Consider the following 18,543-nt stretch of genomic DNA (forward strand, 5'->3'; position numbering starts at 1 on the left):
TAGATTTAGCATAATTCACGTTTATTGTTCGCCTACTTCCGACCGTATCCACCGCCAACACCCACACCGACTCCAACTCCAATGCCAACTCCTACGCCAAGTCCGACACCACCACCGTAGCCTCCCCCGTAACCTCCTCCGTAACCTCCTCCGTGAGCAGGGTACACCGGACCTCGGAAACCTCCGCCATAACCGCCATAGCCGCCACCTCCGTGACCACGATGGTGATGATGCCCTCTACCTCGGTGATGCGCAGACTCTGCAGTATCCAAGTCTTCAACCTGTTCTGGGATCACTACGATGGGACTGTTCTTAATGGCTGGTGCAACGGCTTTGGTCCCAGGTTCCAACGGAACACTTGCACATAGTGCAGCAAGTGCACTCAGAATCAACACTTCCTAGAAAGGGTAACTAATTATTTCAATTTCAAACATCTATTCAAACAGTTTTACTGCAAACCTTAAACATTTTGTCCTCTTCAAATAACGATCAATCAGGTACTGAAGTCCAGAATGAGATCACTTCTGAGTTTTATATTTGGCCAGGATTTCAACCTGGATCAAACCTGTTTTGGTTCACCAAAAACAACCAATCACAAAAATAGCCAAGCTCATCCTTCAATTTCCAACTAATATTAATCCCTCTAAATGCTTTTCATCGAGCACCAACATACCACAACGAAGCAAATCGCGTATCTTTTCCACAAAAAGAACCATAAACCGCCAGCAATTACGGTGCGTGAAAAGCCAGGGAATCTCCCGGGCGGATTGGTAATTATCTGGTCATTCCTTTGGCTTTGGGTTTCGCGCGAAATATCGCGAGGTAAGGTGGAGAATGAGTAAACACAATGTTATTGAGAAAGAGGTTTGAAAGAAGTAACGAAATTACCACTTTCAGATCGAAGGGGTGAAGATTTGTTAGACACAAGGGTTGTAAGCTTTGTAATATTGTTAATATGAATTTTTCATATTGAGTCCAGACTTGTATTTTTCAGAAGTCCTCACACAAATTATATCTCAGATTATCGAACCACACCAAAACTCGTTGTCCCATTTTGGGTCACTCGAATTTCATTAGGCATGACATAAGTTTGTCCATCCTTCTTCAAAATTTCTCCAAAAAGAGAAAAATAAACTTTCTACTTAAATTTATTAACATCGAAATTATCGTCTTAGGTTTTTCTCAAGAAAGCACAGGTACTGACTTAAATCATAATCATTTAAGCAACTAAATGAAACTGTAAGATTTTCAATACCAAGCCCGTAACTGAACCGAGTAGACCATATTCGGACAAAATTCGTTCAACCGAAACCGAGAAAATCGAGCGCATATTTTTGATTAACCTCCCACACACGCACAGCCATTTGCTCAGAATTATAAACTTTACAGAAACGTAAACGTTGTACATTAAAATGTTTATTTCTATAGCTGTAATCAAATTGGGAAATTTTTGCTTTAAAAAAAATGTTTTGGAACCACAGATCGTAAAAGGCCACACTTTATGACTTTAAAAATATAAAGAAAAATCCTTGTTCGATTATTTGAAATTCTTTGGAAAACCTTCGTCGGAAAGTCTATTCTGGACTGTAATTATATTTTTGAAGCATTTGATGATTATTATCGGTTATTTAAGAAAACAATTCATCAAGCATTTGTCCATTGCATCACAACAAAGATAAAGAGTGAATCGATTCAGGAAAACTTACACGGAGAAAAAAGAGTTCCCAAAATCGTGAACAAGCGTTCATGAAAATGGGAACCACGAACAAAGTGTTCAAATGCCATGGTATGATTTTCAAAATCGTACCATGGGATTTGAACACTTTGTTCGTGGTTCCCATTTTCATGAACGCTTGTTCACGGTTTTGGGAACTCTTTTTTCTCCGTGTATGAAAATTGTCAAAATATCAACACAACCAAAAATTATATAAAATATCATTCTCGATCATTACTATGGTACCATCCACAAGCCACGTGAGCACTTTTTTTTACAAATCTCAAGCCTTCGACCCCCCCTACCCGAACAATTGGCAATACAAAAAAAAACCTTTTTTTATGGAGCGTGGACAATTTTCAAAAATCTCAGACCGATGGAAACATGGTGACTCTATTTAGAATATTGTTACCGGGTTTGTTTCAAATAAAGCTACATAAAACAGATCTACTGGCAACCCTGTCTCGAGATATGGCCACTTTATGTACTATTTGAAAGCCGGATCTCACTTAACTGTATGTAAACTATGTCCGGATCCACCATCCGACCCATCGTTGGTTAGGTTATCAAAAGACCTTTCCAACGAGTCCAAAATATTGAAGATCTGGCAACCCTGTCTCGAGATTTGGCCACTTAGGTGTCCAACCCCATCATATCACCCATTGTTGGTAATGAGTGAGGAAGGATTCAACCACATAGGTGGATTAAGTTAGTTTTTTTTTTTGAAAGAATAGAAAAAATGCATTTGGAAGCCAAGGAACTCTTAATGTTTATATTCAGAATGCAGCCGGGTTTGCACTTTTTCAAAAAAGATAATTATTTAGTTTCGCGAGCTACTATAAACTTATTCACAGTTGTTCGAAAACCACTTTTCATCCATCCTTTTTTGCTGGTAATTATCGAATGAACCTACCCTCTAGTTGTCACGTGAGCCTCTCCTCAACCATCGTATCATCATGACGTAGTTGGGTTTCTCTGAGTAATTCCGGTCAGAGTAATTATCTTCAAGTGTACAAAGTTTAACAAGTAACAATGTCGTAAAATTTATGCAGTTAGTTGAACTCATTTGAGGATTGACTTGAGTTGAATTTAATGTTTTCGAAACAATTATTTGATTAAGTTGTTTTTATTGCAGCCAAAGAAATATTTCAGCAGATTAATAAACGTCTTATTCCCTCTCAGTCACAATCCATCAATCAAACAGAGTAATTACTATCACCCAACTTGGATATTGTTCCCTTATTTTGGCAGTTAGCGATTGCTGGAATAACCAGCGGGAATTCCCCACTTATCCGCGCACAGTGATCATCTGCCGTTTGACCGGTTGTTTTCCCCCCTCGGATCATCATTCAAAACCCGGCAGATTTAACCCAAATGTCGACTTCGCACGAATTTCGGACGTAAAGATGACTAAAGAAAAAAACATTAAAAGCAAATTTAGCCCCCCTTAAAAAGCTTAGAGCGAGCAATTAGTCACATTTCTACGCATTCTTGGACGACGTAACGAGTCTTGCGAATGAAAGTGGGTTGGGTTCTTTTGGAAAACAAGTCTCCCTGCCCAAGATTAACGACTTGGTTGGGGGAGCGAAACGAACCCGAATCAAAACAAAATTGTTAAAAATAGAGGTTAGCATCGGAAGCCGAGGTGATGAATCAGTTCGGTACAGGAGGTGTGCAATTTTGAGATCAAAATCTAAATTGTTAAAAATGTTCAAAAATAAGTTCCGAAGAATGTCAATTGAGGAAACTTATAAAAAAATCTTCTATTGATGGCACAATATAAAAAAATCAAATAATGCATAAAATCAGATAACTCTTGTCATGGTTCACCACAGCAGTTTAAACAATATGGAACGGAACGGATCCATTTTGATTAGCGCCACATCAGTAGATTGTAATGATCTGGATTGTGATACTAATGGATGTAGACAAACAAAGAAAACGGTTTAAAACGTTTGAATAATATGTTGTTATTATTTTTAAAACTAAGAAAGAACTCAAAAATACCGACACAATCCGAACACAGTACGAAAAGAAAGGGTTCGGAAATAAAAAGGAAAATTTATTGTCGCTGTCTTTTGCGCATTAATTCAGGTTTTTGCCATCCGTCCAAAAGTTGTTTTTGTTATGGTCACGAAGAACCTTTGAAGAAGGAAGGCAATGATTAGAGGTCGTTTGCAGACTTTATTATGTCCCAAAATTGTATCATGACTAAACCTGTTTGAATTGAATCGAGATTTTTGAAAATACCGTACGTATAGGATAAGATGTTTCAAGGGCAAAATAACTTTGGTAATTTTTTCATCTGATTTACTCATCATAATTCACTTTTATGTCCCATTAAATCCCCTTCGTAAACTATGCTCTTCTAATCAGCCCTGTCGTCGGTCCTATCTATCCCACTACGTGACAATGACCGACAAATTAATGAACTTAATTGACTTCATTACCCGCTGGCCGGCTCTCCGTAGTGATTCAACGGAGAATATTATTCACGTCCAGTTTCTTCTCTTTTTTTCTGAGCTGCTTCCCGTGCTCAGTTGGGAGGCAGTAGCAACTCTTCTTCAGATTAGCCACAGCCCAGCAAGAAACGCGGCAAAATCTTCTCTTTTCGCAACAAATACGAGCCGTAAATGACGCACTGTGATGGACTAGCAGTTTCAGACAAGAATGAATGTTTTGGATAATGAAATAATTTGAGCTGACCTGTTTTAAAAATTTGCTTTAAAATTAAACATGATTTATTATTGATAAAAATCTTTTTGCTACGTCTGCATTCTTATTTAATACCTCAAAAATTTAAAAAAAAATGTTAAAAGTAGGTTGTGATACACGACGAGTGCTGAAAAAACAAGTAAATTGAATTTATCTGAAAAACGGTTGTTTCTGCTTTATTTTTGCGTCTTGCGTTAGGTTAACTTGAAAATTGTAGCGAAATAGTAGTTTATGCAACAATGCGAAAAAAAGATTTTTTCAGCACGAGTTGTACATTTATCCAACGAGGTTTAATGAGTAAATTTACTATTCAAAACAAAACAACATTGAAAAATTTGACTTTTCGATACAAGTGTTGAAAATTCAATTTTTTAGCACCCATTTCAGTGCTGGAAAGTAGAAAAAAAAATGATGTGCTGAAAAGTAGAACTTTTCAGCACTGGTATTGAAAGGTATTGATTTTCAAATCAGTTATTTTGTGTAGGGAAAAGTAGGCCTGGGCCTACTTTTACAATTGCTGAAAACTTGGACTTTTCAGCACTTAAATGAGTGATGTAATAAACTTTTCAGTGGTGCTTTTAGGTGATGATAAGTAGGCCATTTCGTCATTGTACTATAATAACAGGAACAGAAAGATTGTTCAAATCGGAATTTTGTAACTTATTTTCTTCTTATAAATTGTTCTGTGTTATGTAGTTATTAAAAAACCTCAATGGGTAATTCTCTACCAACACCACCAAACAGGGTAATTTTGATCCCTGATCACGAATCCGAGTTTTTCATTTCGATATCTCGTGACGAAGAGGCGGTACGACCCTTTTCATTTTTTAACATGCGAAGATGTACATGTGGGTAATTCCAGTTCAACTGAGTACACTTTTGGACTCGACCTTCACCGATTTGGACCAAACTTGGAGGGAACGTTCATCAATCGATAGTTAACAGAAATCCTAAGTTTGGAGCTGTTTGGACCATCCCTCTATTTCCGGCACCACCCTCTTTATGACGATTTAAAAAAAACTTATTTTCTTTTAATCATAACTTTGCTTATAATGCAAATTCAAACATTTTTCAGTAAAATCGCTGTTTCTCGCCAATAGTTCATTTAAGTTTGAGGTTTACATTGATTATTATGTAAAATTGTCCGGGGAACGTGATGGTGGTAAAAAATAAAAATATAAGGAATTGGGAATTAAAATTTAATTTTTATCGAATTCCTTGAAAATTTTTCTATAAAATGAAACCTAAAAAAAAGCAAAGCAATCCACACAGAAAAAAAAATGATGGTACAGTCATCCCACATATTCGGAACACCCACATATTCGGAACACTTTTGTGGTAATTTGTCAATAGGATGCAAAATGCAACTTTTCTGCTGACCCTGCTATTTTTAGGGCCTTTATTTGGACATTCTCTTGCTATTTCACTAGTAAAAGTAGTACTTTTTAAACAAAAACTGCATTTCCAGACTATTTTATCCAGAGCAGCAAAACACTGCCTCCAAATTGCCTGTTCCATGATTGTGGGATGTTATTGTGTCTCCCACAATTGTGGAACACTTGAATTTAAGTGATATTTTTACAAAAAACTAACTTAATCCACCTATGTGGTTGGTGCCTTCCTCACCCTTTTCCAACAATGGGTGATATGTGATATGATGGGTTTGGACACAATTTTCGTCTGATTTCGTTAAGTTCCGGAATACAAAAAACACACATGTCACTCAAGGGATCATAAGTCGCATCTTAAGTGGTCATAGCATGAGACAGGGTTGCCAGATCTTCAATGTTTTAGACTCGTTGGAAGGGTCTTTCGATTACTTAACCAACGATGGGTTGGATGGTGGATCCGGACATTGTTTACATACATTTAAGTGAGATCCGGCTACAAAAAAGTAAATAAATGTCACTTAAGTGGTCATAGCTCAAGACAGGGTAGCCAGATCGTCAAAGTTTTAGATTCGTTGGAAAGGTCTTTCGATAACCTTACCAACGATGGGTTGGATGATGGATCCGGACATTATTTACATACATTTAAATGAGATCCGGCTACAAAAAAAGTACATAAATATAACTTAAGTGGTTATAACTCGAGTCAGGGTTGCCAGATCTTCAATGATTTAGATTCGTTGGAAAGGTCTTTTGATTACCTAACCAACGATGGGTCGGATGATGGATCCGGACATTGTTTACATGCATTTAAGTGAGATCCGGCTACAAAAAAGTACATAAATATCACTTAAGTGGGTATAACTCGAGACAGGGTTGCCAGATTATCAATGTTTTGGACTCGTTGGAAAGGTCTTTCGATTACCTAACCAACGATGGGTCAGATGGTGGATCCAGACATTGTTTACATGCATTTAAGTGAGTTCCGGCTACAAAAAAGTACATAAATATCACTTAAGTGGTTATAACTCGAGACAGGGTTGCCAGATCTTCAATGTTTTAGACTCGTTGGAAAGGTCTTTTGATTACCTAACTAACGATGGGTCGGATGATGGATCCGGACATTGTTTACATGCATTTAAGTGAGATCCGGCTACAAAAAAGTACATAAATATCAATTAAGTGGGTATAACTCGAGACAGGGTTGCCAGATTATCAATGTTTTGGACTCGTTGGAAAGGTCTTTCGATTACCTAACCAACGATGGGTCAGATGGTGGATCCAGACATTGTTTACATGCATTTAAGTGAGTTCCGGCTACAAAAAAAGTACATAAATATCACTTAAGTGGTTATAACTCGAGACAGGGTTGCCAGATCTTCAATGTTTTAGACTCGTTGGAAAGGTCTTTTGATTACCTAACTAACGATGGGTCGGATGATGGATCCGGACATTGTTTACATGCATTTAAGTGAGATCCGGCTACAAAAAAGTACATAAATATCACTTAAGTGGGTATAACTCGAGACAGGGTTGCCAGATTATCAATGTTTTGGACTCGTTGGAAAGGTCTTTCAATTACCTAACTAACGATGTATAACATGATGATGTTTGGTTCAGTTTACTGCCATTTATTCAACTTCCGAAAATATGCGAAAACACATTTTTATACATAACTTTTGAACTACTTATCGAAATTTCAAACAATTCAATAGCACCGTATGGGACCCTAAACCAAGTCGAATGCGACTGGTTTGGTCAAAATCGGTTCAGCCAGTGCTGAGAAAACTGCGTGACATTATTGGTCACATACACACACACATACACACACACATACACACACACATACACACAGACATTTGTTCAGTTTTCGATTCTGAGTCGATATGTATACATCAAGGTGGGTTTTCGAGCTCTTACTAAAAAGTTCAATTTTAGAGCAGGATTATAGCCTTACCTCAGTGAGGAAGGCAAAAACGTTAGCAGACCATTCATAAAACATTACTAAGCATGAGTTTATTGGATTCAGAGTGCGAAGTCATTATTTTGTAAAAAATATGAACTCCTGGAGAGAAAAAAAAGTTTGTTTACATCGTAAGAAAAAAGTGTTCCGAATTTGTGGATTTCAAGGGTCAATGTTTTTCTTTGATAACTTGATATAAAACGTAAAAATGTACAGCCGGTCTATACATCAATCGAAAGATCGCAAGAAAAGCTTTCACATGATGGTAAAAGCAAATCATTATGTTCAATTATCGATTTTCTATGATTTGTTGAACATTTGCCGATCTGTAAACTGTTCCGAATATGAGGGATGACTGTAATATTCATCAGGAAATGGTGACAGATTTTGTGGCAAAAAGAATGGTTTATAGAGGAGAAAATTGTGATGTCAGAAATGAACTCAAATCACTCAAAGTTCATTTTGTGAGTGACTTTAACATTTTGGCCTAGTTTGACAGCTACCTCGTTCCCAGGTTTTCTGTGGGAGAGAAAAGGAGGCGAATACTTTATGAAAATCATACCTGTCAAAATTCCTAGCCTCAAAATTTTGTCGCGAGTTGCTTTTCTCCTCTATTGTACCCCAGAAAATGATGAATTTTCATCAGTTTTTGATGAATATTCATCAGGATCACATTTTTACACATTTTTTATGTAATATTACTCAAAAAAAGAGGTAATATTAAACCTACCAAATTTTCAACATTCCAAAATTCAACTTTTTTTTCTGTGCACTTTAACGACCCCCGGGTCTTTTGTGGGCTCTGTTGCAAGTTTCTGCTCATTTCTAGGCGTCCGAAGGTTATGTGTGGTGAGTCACTCAAAACCTCTTTTACGCAAATGGACCGACGTTTTACTTCCCCATCCGATAGAAGGCCAGGAGGATAAGGCGGGAATCGAACCCGCACCCCATAGCAACTTAGGGATCGGCAGCCGAAGCCGCTAACCACCGCGCCACGAGGCCCTGAAACCTATAGAAAGCCTTTTGCTCAAATAGTTGCCAAGTTATGATTAAAAGTAAAAAAAAATGTTTTTGAAAATCGTCAAAAAGAGGGCGGTGCCAAAAATAGAGAGATGGTCCAAACAACTCCAAACTTGGGATTTCTGATAACTATTGTTGTTGAACGTTCCCTCCAAGTTTGGTCCAAATCGGTGAAGGTCAAGTCCAAAAGTGTACTAAGTTGACATGGAATGACCCATGTTTATTAAAAATTAATTTGATGATGAATTGGTAATTTGGTGTCAAGGGGACTTTTTAATTTTCGTTACTCACCTATAAATTTTTATGGCTCATGTAATTTCATGGGAAATTTAATGTGCTTTTTAAACCTGCAATAACCTGGAAATAAGAAAATCAGCCTAATATTTAATGTTTTCATGTAAGTTTGCGGCGTTATTTTTTAGACAACGTTGTAGAGCATTACATAAGGTCTTTGCTAGTAAACGAATTATCGCAATTTTACGAACCCATGTAAAATTGGACGCCAGATTCGATAACAAACTAAAATTGCCAAAGAAAACGAATTTTCCATCCAAAAATTATTTCAAAACCTCTGTCATTTTTCATTACTTAACTATAAAATATGTGGGTTATGCCATGAAAAGGGAAGTTACTTATCGAATCTGTAAAAACCCAGGGTAGTAATTTCATTCATATAAAACATAAAATAATCAGAGCTTTTATTTTTAGAGGGCTGTTTCTCGGCATTGTTTTGGTTTAGTCTGAGATATGCATTGATTCTTATGTTAAAATAACCGGGGAACACGATGGTGATCAAATAAAAAAAATGGAATGGGTAAAATTTCATTTTAAAACTGCAAAGAAACAATATTGGAAGGCATTTGAGGGTTGATGTTAAATATTTAATGAAAGTCTCTTGGAATAATAGCAGAAAATTCACGAGCAAATGAATAATTTTTTTTAAAGAAAATCGTCAAAAAACAGGGCGTTTCCAAAAAAGAGGGATGGTCCAATGGGCACAAAACTTGGGATTTCTGTTAACTATCAGTAGATGAACGTTCCCTCAAAGTTAGGTCCAAATCGGTGAAGGTCGAGTCCAAAATTGTACCCTGTTGACCTGGAATGACACATAAACAATTTAAATTACTTATGAAATATTCACTTTTATTTTCATATATAAAATGGTACAGTTTCAAATGGTTCTATGACCAGAACTGTATTGAACAATTGCAAAAAGAGTTTCATAATCTTAAATCAAATGATATCCAAAATTATGTCATTCGATATTTCAATTGATGAATTTATTTCTGACAATTGATAAAAAGATAATGCTGATAAGTCCAATCCAGATTGCATTATAAATTTACTCAACATTGTGAAACATTCCCATCACAAAATTCTAATTTTTGCCCAGTGCGCACACACTAACTGTTTGGCTGGGAAGAGTGAGATAAAAAAAATCCGTGCTGGCGCAGCTGCTGGCTTTTGGCACAAATCCGGTTGACTGGCCCCTGGTGGAAGTATCGGGGCTCTTTAGTAGAGTCACCTTCGGGAATGGTCACTTCTATATAAACTGGAGCCCTCGGGACGTTTGGGCAACAGTGTTATTCCAGACGCATCCCAACCAAGTTCAAGTTCAATAGCCTGCGGGAATTTTGTGCAGATTGTGTGTGTGAGAAGTGATTTTACTTTTGTGGCCAGAATGTTTAAGGTTTGTGAAAATGAAATGAAAAAAGGACTGAAGAGTAACAGTGAATGCAATGAGATTTTGGTAAAAAAAAACTGAATATTTTATTTGTTCAAAGTGATCGTTCCCAAAAAGAATAAATGAAGAATCAATAATGATGTGATAATCGATATTAAATTCGTGATAGACTTCTTAAAAACAACTGAAATTTAAGGAACGTTCGGTGGTTTCTTAAAATATACATAAATTAAATGAATTCAAACCAACATGAGTGAAGAATACAATTATTTCAATTTGTGGTTCATCTTATTTTTTTTAATTGTTGAAAAAAGCAAACAAAAATGTTTATATTGAAATGTTATAATAAATTACAAAATAATCAAACCTTAAAACAAAACAAAAAAATAATTGGTCGATTCTTAATCCCGCAGGAACTCGCCCTCGTGAGCTGCCTGGTGGCGGTGACGTTGGCCATGCCGGCGGTCGATTTTGCTCAGGCCGTTCCACTGGAAGCGTACCGGGACGATGCACCAGCGATCGTTGTGCTCCAACAGCAGCAGGAGGATCAGGATGACCTGGAGGGAGCGGAAACCGCTCACCACGGTGGATATCGTGGCGGATATGGCGGCGGTTATGGAGGTTATGGAGGCGGTTATGGCGGTGGATTTGGAGGTGGTAAGTGGTTTTTTGTTTTAGATTTTTGACCTCTCTCAAACAAATTGCATTTTATTTAAAAGTTTACGTTTTTAAACAGTTTTTTTTTGAAAACTTTAATATCAGTGAAGATTGAAAAAATATTTCTTTCACAATGAAAAATCTCATCAATAATTATAACTACAAGGTAACTAATCGTTAAAATTTAACCTCTTCACAGGATTCGGCTATGGAGGCGGTTACGGAGGATACGGCGGTGGATACGGAGGTGGCTACGGAGGCGGATACGGAGGTTATGGCGGCCATGGACATCGCGGACACCATCACGGCTAAAATGCGCTTGAAGATCTGGAACCGGCTAACGACTGCAACCGAGAGAAGCAACTGACTGATGACAAACTGGACAAAGAATGGTGTGTGGTTTTGAACCATGGTTTGAAGAAGTGAATGGAGAATAAAGTAGCTTTATTTAATTAGTTAAAGGTTATGTTGGTTGAAAGAAATGCCCTGTCAATGAAATTACTACTTACGCCAATAGCTTGTTGTGATCATCACAAAAGTCGTAGGGAAATGGCAACGTCTGATATGACTATCGAACACAACAATCCGGCTGGAACGTGCAATGTTTTGCCGGTTGATATCAAAACAGGTTAGAACGTTTAACCTGTGGTAATTCAATTAACTGAGGGGTTAACTACATTGAACGTTGTTGCATTAAATTTCATTTACTTGTGTGATAATGATCGATTTCTGATTCATACTAGAATTAAGGAGATTCTACCCGTTTCGATACAATGAGTAACTCGAGGTAACCAGACAGAACCTCTCAGTTTTAATTATATGCATGTAGGCCCTTAAGGGGGAACGAAAGTAGTCACGTGCAGATGACAGATGCTCAAATACCATCCTCCTAATGGAACGAAAATCCTTAAACCGGTTCCCTAGGGTATCTCCCCGTTGAGGAGTCGAATCATCATAATCACAGCCCGTGTCGGATATATAAAGGTGTGACCCACTCTTGGCTAGGATTCTGTGCAAGTTCAACAGTTAAGCATAATCAAGCCGTGCAATAACAGCTCAGTATCGTTAAAGTCACCCTCCGGTTACAAGTTGCTCATTTCTGCCCACCATGAAGGTACAAATTATAGTGCTTGCTCAAAGTTTATCCTCATTATTGACTAATAAACAGTAAATCATAGATTTTGCTTGGTAGTAAATCTTTGCCAATCATATCTCATCATTTGGTTGAACATAATTTGACATCATTTGTTCTAAATATCGCCTAGCTCACGTGAAGTATCTAAAGAAGTTTGAAATAAAATTTGTTAGGACTATTATAAAAACAACTAAAAGGTACGTCTTCTCTTAGCTCATAATTGCAGGTAGTTTGGTGGCAATGGCAGTTGTCCTGCAAACTATCCAAGGGGCACCACCACCCACCGCCAACGTAGTGCAGAACGACCCAGTAGCTGCAAGTAGCAGCAGTGCGTCTGGCTTTGTTCTGGACGATCTGGAAGGTGCGGAAACTGCCCACAAGGGTTACGGTCATAAAGGGGGCTACGGAGGAGGAGGAGGATACGGTGGAGGCTACGGAGGAGGCTATGGAGGGGGTTATGGAGGCGGCAAACATAGAGGATATGGAGGTGGCTATGGAGGTCATGGTGGAGGATCTGGAGTGTTTAAAATTGGTAAGTACACATTTTGTAAAATAAAACTAAAATTAGGAGAACATTTACTCAAAAAAATAAAAAATAAAATGGTTCACCCAACAGCTATTTTATATACTCCGAATCAAGCAGTGGCTTGATTGCAAGTTTTTATCAAAAAATTAGAAAGAATTGTAATATTTATTTTTAGCCTTCTTTAAAAAGAATTTGTTCTTTATTATTATTGACTAAACCACATTTCTAATCAGTCGTTATTTTAAAAATATCCTAAAATTAAACTGACTTTAGGCATTTATTTTGCTTTATTTAGGAAAAATATGAATAAAACGCAAAGAAATTTAACTGTCTGTCTGTCATTGTATATATTTTTGAATTATTTCAGCTTTGATTTACGGGGGTGGCCACGGCGGATACGGCGGGGGACATGGAGGAGGATACGGAGGTGGATACGGAGGAGGCTACGGTGGACATGGTCACGGACACAAACACGGCCATGGGCACTGGGGATAATAACGAGTTGATAGTCAATAGTTTTTAAGGATAGTTAAAATTGTTCAAAGAGGAGTTAGTAGGGTCCATTACAAATGAAATAAAATATCTCAAACGTTAAAACTAAACTGTTCTCCATGAGAAAAAAATCAACTCTTTATTTGAAAGATATACTTTTGTAAAAAGTTACGTAAATTACACTTGACCATCCGAAACCACTATTATACAGAGTTTCGAATAACTAAGCTTTCAATACAATCAACTGAAAATTTGAATATGCTATGCTAATGCTATAACGTCATGATTCGAATTCCCGGACGCTTTGAAACCCGGACACATAATCTTGTTTTATCAATAATTTTGATAAAAGTTCGCATTATAAATGTCAAAAATGGGTTATTTGATGAATTCTAACATCAAATTTCATTTAAAGTTTGTTTGAACGCTGTAGTTAATGTCAAAACAATAAAATAAAATTATAAGATTATCAAAAATACGAAACATTTCAAGTGAAATATTTCATAGGCGTCCGGGAAGGCAAATCAGAAATTTATGGTTTTGATTTCCTTAAATTCCAGCATTTTTGCCTTCCTCACCTCACTGAGGCAAGGCTATAAAATCACTCAAAAATTGAACTTTTTAAATAAGCCTCCCAGATATACCTTTACGTATACATATCGACTCAGAATCAAATTCTGAACAAATGTCTGTGCGTGTGGATGGACGTAGAATTTTTTTTCTCACTCACTTTTCTCGGAACTGGCTCGACCGATTTTGTCCGGATCTATGTTTTTGGATTTGCCTTCAGGTTCTTTAAGTCTTTTTTTAATTTCATCCGGCTTGGTGCAGTACTTTAAAAGATATGTTCGAAAAACTGTTTTGGTTGATACTAAAAAGGGTCATTATTTACATAATTTGAAAGCTCCGGCGGATAGCTGTCGGAACTTTACGCTCAGTGCACGCACACAAACACTGCAGTGCTTTCAAATGGTTCATTAAATTTATCATACCTAGATGGCAGCACTCAGATCCCAAGCAACACACTTTGTCAGATAAACGTATTTCCTAACTGGTTGTATAACCGAACGGCCTCGTTACTACAACTTGTTCTACAACTCCTGTGCATTGGAAAAAGCGCACTTTTTTCTGTTGTATAACTTGCCAGAATAAGATGCAAGTTATCAGAGTAAGTTGTACAAATGTATCTGACAACACTGTGCTAGCTAACAAGAGATTCAACGAAAAAAAGGGGGCGTGGTTAACGGCTGTGCTGTCAAATCAATGCGCACACTGAAAAGGAAAGATAGATTGAAAACAGTTGTCTAACCGTTACCCAACTTACATGTAAACAAACAGTTCTTATCAGAATGTCAATATGAATAGTATCTCTGACTATTTTGGTACGCTTGTTTCTGCCCGATTTATTTAGAAAAAAATTGAAATTGCATAAAAAAAATAAAATAATATTTTCGCGCTCTCTAACTGTGATTCATGTGAAACCCTCTTCATGGCGAACTTTTAGATTTTCATTTTTTTGATGAACTTCGTCTTTCCCAAGATTCGATCTGATGACTTCGACGACTTGTTGTTATCTTCACGGCAGGTCCAGGCGCGCTTCCACATCTCTCCACGAGGCTTCATAGTAAACAAGCTGGCCTAAACGTCAATAAGAAGGCTGCTGTCAGCTTTGTTATACTGCAGTGAGCTATACAACTTAACTCCAGAAAAGGCTGTCATTGAAAATAAAGTTATATAAGTTTGTTTCAAGTCAGTTTTTATAACTCCATTATGTAACTTTGTTATAACAAACCGTTTCAACTGTCATTTCGATTACCGTACCACGGAGTAACATTGAAAATTGGCGTGATTTTAATTTGTTGTTTTCTCTATCATGAATTCCGTAAGCTGATTTTTTTTGTAGCTTTTACCGGCGGTATTTTTATAAATAATCGGTCAACAATTAAAATTATTGCAATCTTCGATAAATAAACATTATTGAAACTCTAAATACCTCACGTACAAATTTACACCACCTAACAACACGCAATGTCAAGTTGAATATGTTTGTTGAATATCAGTTATATAACCTGTTCTCCGATAACATTTGTGTAACAAAGCGAGAAAACCTAAGGTTATTCATAGAATGGTTGGCCACGCCCATTTATCAGAAGATGCCGTCACATGACAATGTTAGATAAGCAGTGAAATAAACAGTGCAATATTATTCTTATTCAACAAACTGTTTTCGAGGAAAACAATGCAGATGAGGGAACAGTATCATGGCATATCAGGATTTTGACGTTTAATTACAGCTCATAAAAAGCGTTTTCGACTGAAATCAAGTGATAAATACCTCAAACGGAAGTGAGCAAGCAAGTTTCTAACGAAGGTGTTCCAAAATAAGGTGTTTTAAACAGTGTAAATCAGCAAATTGGATGGAACCTTCCAAATAGGTGAGAATATTTCCTATGTTGTGTTTTGTTGGAAAAGAGTGAAGTTGACTGTGTTTTAACACTTTTGTGGCACAAAACACGATAGTTACACAAGTCTGTTATACAATAGCCTGTCCCATTTTGAGGTCATGTCGAGGAATTTCAGGTGCTCACTTCTTAAATGATAGATTATGATGTTAGGAACAATGTTTTCTTAGACAAGAAAAAATAATAAAATACTTTCTCGCACCCCCTACTCGATTTACTGAAAAATGTCACTTTTTTGAACAAATTTTCTAAAATCGCTTGGAATCAATACAAAAACTGATTCGATCTGGTGAGTATTATCTTCAAACGATAGGTTTTTGTCCATAGATTAAGATGCACTATCAATATTGGACCAAAATCTAAGTTTTTGGACTCTCCCAGGCGGATTTATGTCGAAAAAATCGCATTTTTTTGAAACTTTTTTCAGAAATGCTCATTTAATTTAGGGTAGCCTATTTTTCCCAGTAAAACCAATACATGCAGCTTGTAGGAAATTTCATGGCGAACATTTTTCCCTCTGAGAAAATGCAATTTCGACACTCCAGAGCCGAGATATTTGAGTTTTAGTGAGGAAAAATGTGCCAATTTTCAAAATTTCTCAGAATTCAGAAGCAAGGCCTACTAATTACCCGATGTTGCAAGCATGTGTCGCAAAGGTCAGGGTATGCTTTCTTATAGTAATTTTGGCCGCTGAATCCGAATCTGAAATCAAAATTCGTGTAAACAGTGATGTTATGTAACTACACCCTTTTGGAATGTTATTTGCGTGATAAAATCGCTGCCATTCAAATTGCTTGCAAGTTCGATCATACTTTTTTCGGTTTTCGTAAATACCACTTTGATTCAGCGATTTTCCACTCTCCATATCAAAAAGATTTGTTTTGTATGGAAATTGGGGAGGAGGGGGTCAGCGATTAAAAAAAAAAGTGTCCACGTGGTTTATGGATAGTCCCTAAGCCACCACCAAATAACAATATGCGATTTTTCGAATTGCTTAAGATAATCAAAAAGTAAAAAACATTTAACAGATCTGTAAGTAAAAAATCAATCAAAGTGGAACGAAAACCGAGAAAAGTATGACCGAACTTGCAAGCAATTTGAATGGCAGCGATTTAATTACGCAAATAACATTCCAAAAGGGTGTAGCTACAAAACATCACTGTTTACACGAAATTTGATTTCAGATTCGGATTCAGCGGCCAAAATTACTATAAGAAAGCATACCCTGACCTTTGCGACACATGCTTGCAACATCGGGTAATTAGTAGGCCTTGCTTCTGAATTCTGAGAAATTTTGAAAATTGGCACTTTTTTCCTCACTAAAACTCAAATATCTCGGCTCTGGAGTGTCGAAATTGCATTTTCTCAGAGGGAAAAATGTTCGCCATGAAATTTCCTATAAGCTGCATGTATTGGTTTTACTAGGAAAAATAGGCTACCCTAAATTAAATGAGCATTTCTGAAAAAAGTTTCAAAAAAATGCGATTTTTTCGACATAAATCCGCCTGGGAGAGTCCAAAAACTTAGATTTTGGTCCAATATTGATAGTGCATCTTAATCTATGGACAAAAACCTATCGTTTGAAGATAATACTCACCAGATCGAATCAGTTTTTGTATTGATTCCAAGCGATTTTAGAAAATTTGTTCAAAAAAGTGACATTTTTCAGTAAATCGACTAGGGGGTGCGAGAAAGTATTTTATTATTTTTTCTTGTCTAAGAAAACATTGTTCCTAACATCATAATCTATCATTTAAGAAGTGAGCACCTGAAATTCCTCGACATGACCTCAAAATGGGACAGGCTATTATACAAGCAGTGAAACAAACTGTTATTTAAGTTATAATCAGATTTTTTCTCGTATGTTTATCAAAAACAATTGTCTAACTATTATTCAACAGTCGACAAGTTATGAGTGCTACTTGGGATGTATAGTGTCTTTACTAAGTAAGCGTTAGCCAAAGCTTTCGTAGTGTGTGGTTGCAAGGCTTTTAGGAGGAAGGCAGCAACCACCTTCCGGTGGATTAAGTAACGTTTTTTTTATAAAATATCGATTATTTTGATGTGAACAGCTAATTTGAGACCTAAATAATGCCATTCACTAACATTCCAGTCCAAATTTGTGCGATTCATTAGCAAAAACGAGTGTCCGGAATTCGAAGCAAAAGTGTCCGAATTTCGAATCAGCTTTTAACAGTGTCCGGGATTCGAAGCACAACAAGTCATTTTAATTTTCAAATTCTGATGAAAATTTTTTAGAAAAGACATATTTTGCATGCATTCTCTTAAAACTGACTGTTAATATTATGCTTGGTGAGATAATTTAACATTTTGCGGTTCTGGCTACTGCGCCAAGTGCGGTCGTCTGGTCTGAACTGTAGGCGGCGGCGACTAAATCGCGCAGTTTCAAAAACCGCAAAATTGTTCAAGTGTCAAACATTTCAGAAAATGGAATCAACTCCAAAACGAAATGTATCCGTTACGTCGGATTCTGGCCATTCAGGAGACGAAGAATCCCGTCAGGTAATAATACAATAAAGTTAGAACACAGCAGAAAATAAATTACCCACTTTTGAAATTTTCAGCGCACTAAAAGGCCTACGTCTGAGGTGCCTATCGAGTACAACATTGAAGGTGACCTGGAGGTGGATGAAGCCCTGTTTAGACTTGAAGTATCGGTTCTGGAGAATAACTTCAAAGGCAAAAAGTCCAGCAAAAAACGTGGATCCTTGAAAATTGGTGGAAACTTCGTTGATGACATTTTGCGTTCTGTTTGAGATCATTGCA

At 36.9% G+C, this 18,543-nt stretch overlaps 3 protein-coding genes across 3 annotated transcripts; 2 read left to right on the forward strand and 1 right to left on the reverse strand.

The window, feature by feature from the left end:
* Positions 1–581, reverse strand: LOC120414440 (uncharacterized). Its single transcript, XM_039575625.2, has 2 exons — positions 460–581; positions 1–398 (listed from the first exon to the last, which is right to left on the reverse strand). Exons 1-2 carry the CDS (start codon positions 466–468, stop codon positions 33–35), a joined length of 375 nt encoding a protein of 124 aa, XP_039431559.1. The 5' UTR covers positions 469–581; the 3' UTR covers positions 1–32.
* A 9,747-nt stretch (positions 582–10,328) lies between these two features.
* Positions 10,329–11,596, forward strand: LOC120414491 (uncharacterized). The gene is made up of 3 exons (XM_039575687.2): positions 10,329–10,490; positions 10,898–11,141; positions 11,341–11,596. Exons 1-3 carry the CDS (start codon positions 10,482–10,484, stop codon positions 11,451–11,453), a joined length of 366 nt encoding a protein of 121 aa, XP_039431621.1. The 5' UTR covers positions 10,329–10,481; the 3' UTR covers positions 11,454–11,596.
* A 494-nt stretch (positions 11,597–12,090) lies between these two features.
* On the forward strand, positions 12,091–13,404 carry LOC120414482 (uncharacterized). The gene is made up of 3 exons (XM_039575676.2): positions 12,091–12,255; positions 12,490–12,808; positions 13,170–13,404. The coding sequence occupies exons 1-3, from the start codon at positions 12,250–12,252 to the stop codon at positions 13,295–13,297; spliced, it is 453 nt and encodes a 150-aa protein (XP_039431610.1). The 5' UTR covers positions 12,091–12,249; the 3' UTR covers positions 13,298–13,404.
* Positions 13,405–18,543: the final 5,139 nt, after the last annotated feature.

This window comes from Culex pipiens, chromosome 3 (assembly GCF_016801865.2).
Source record: "Culex pipiens pallens isolate TS chromosome 3, TS_CPP_V2, whole genome shotgun sequence".
NCBI lineage: Eukaryota > Metazoa > Arthropoda > Insecta > Diptera > Culicidae > Culex > Culex pipiens.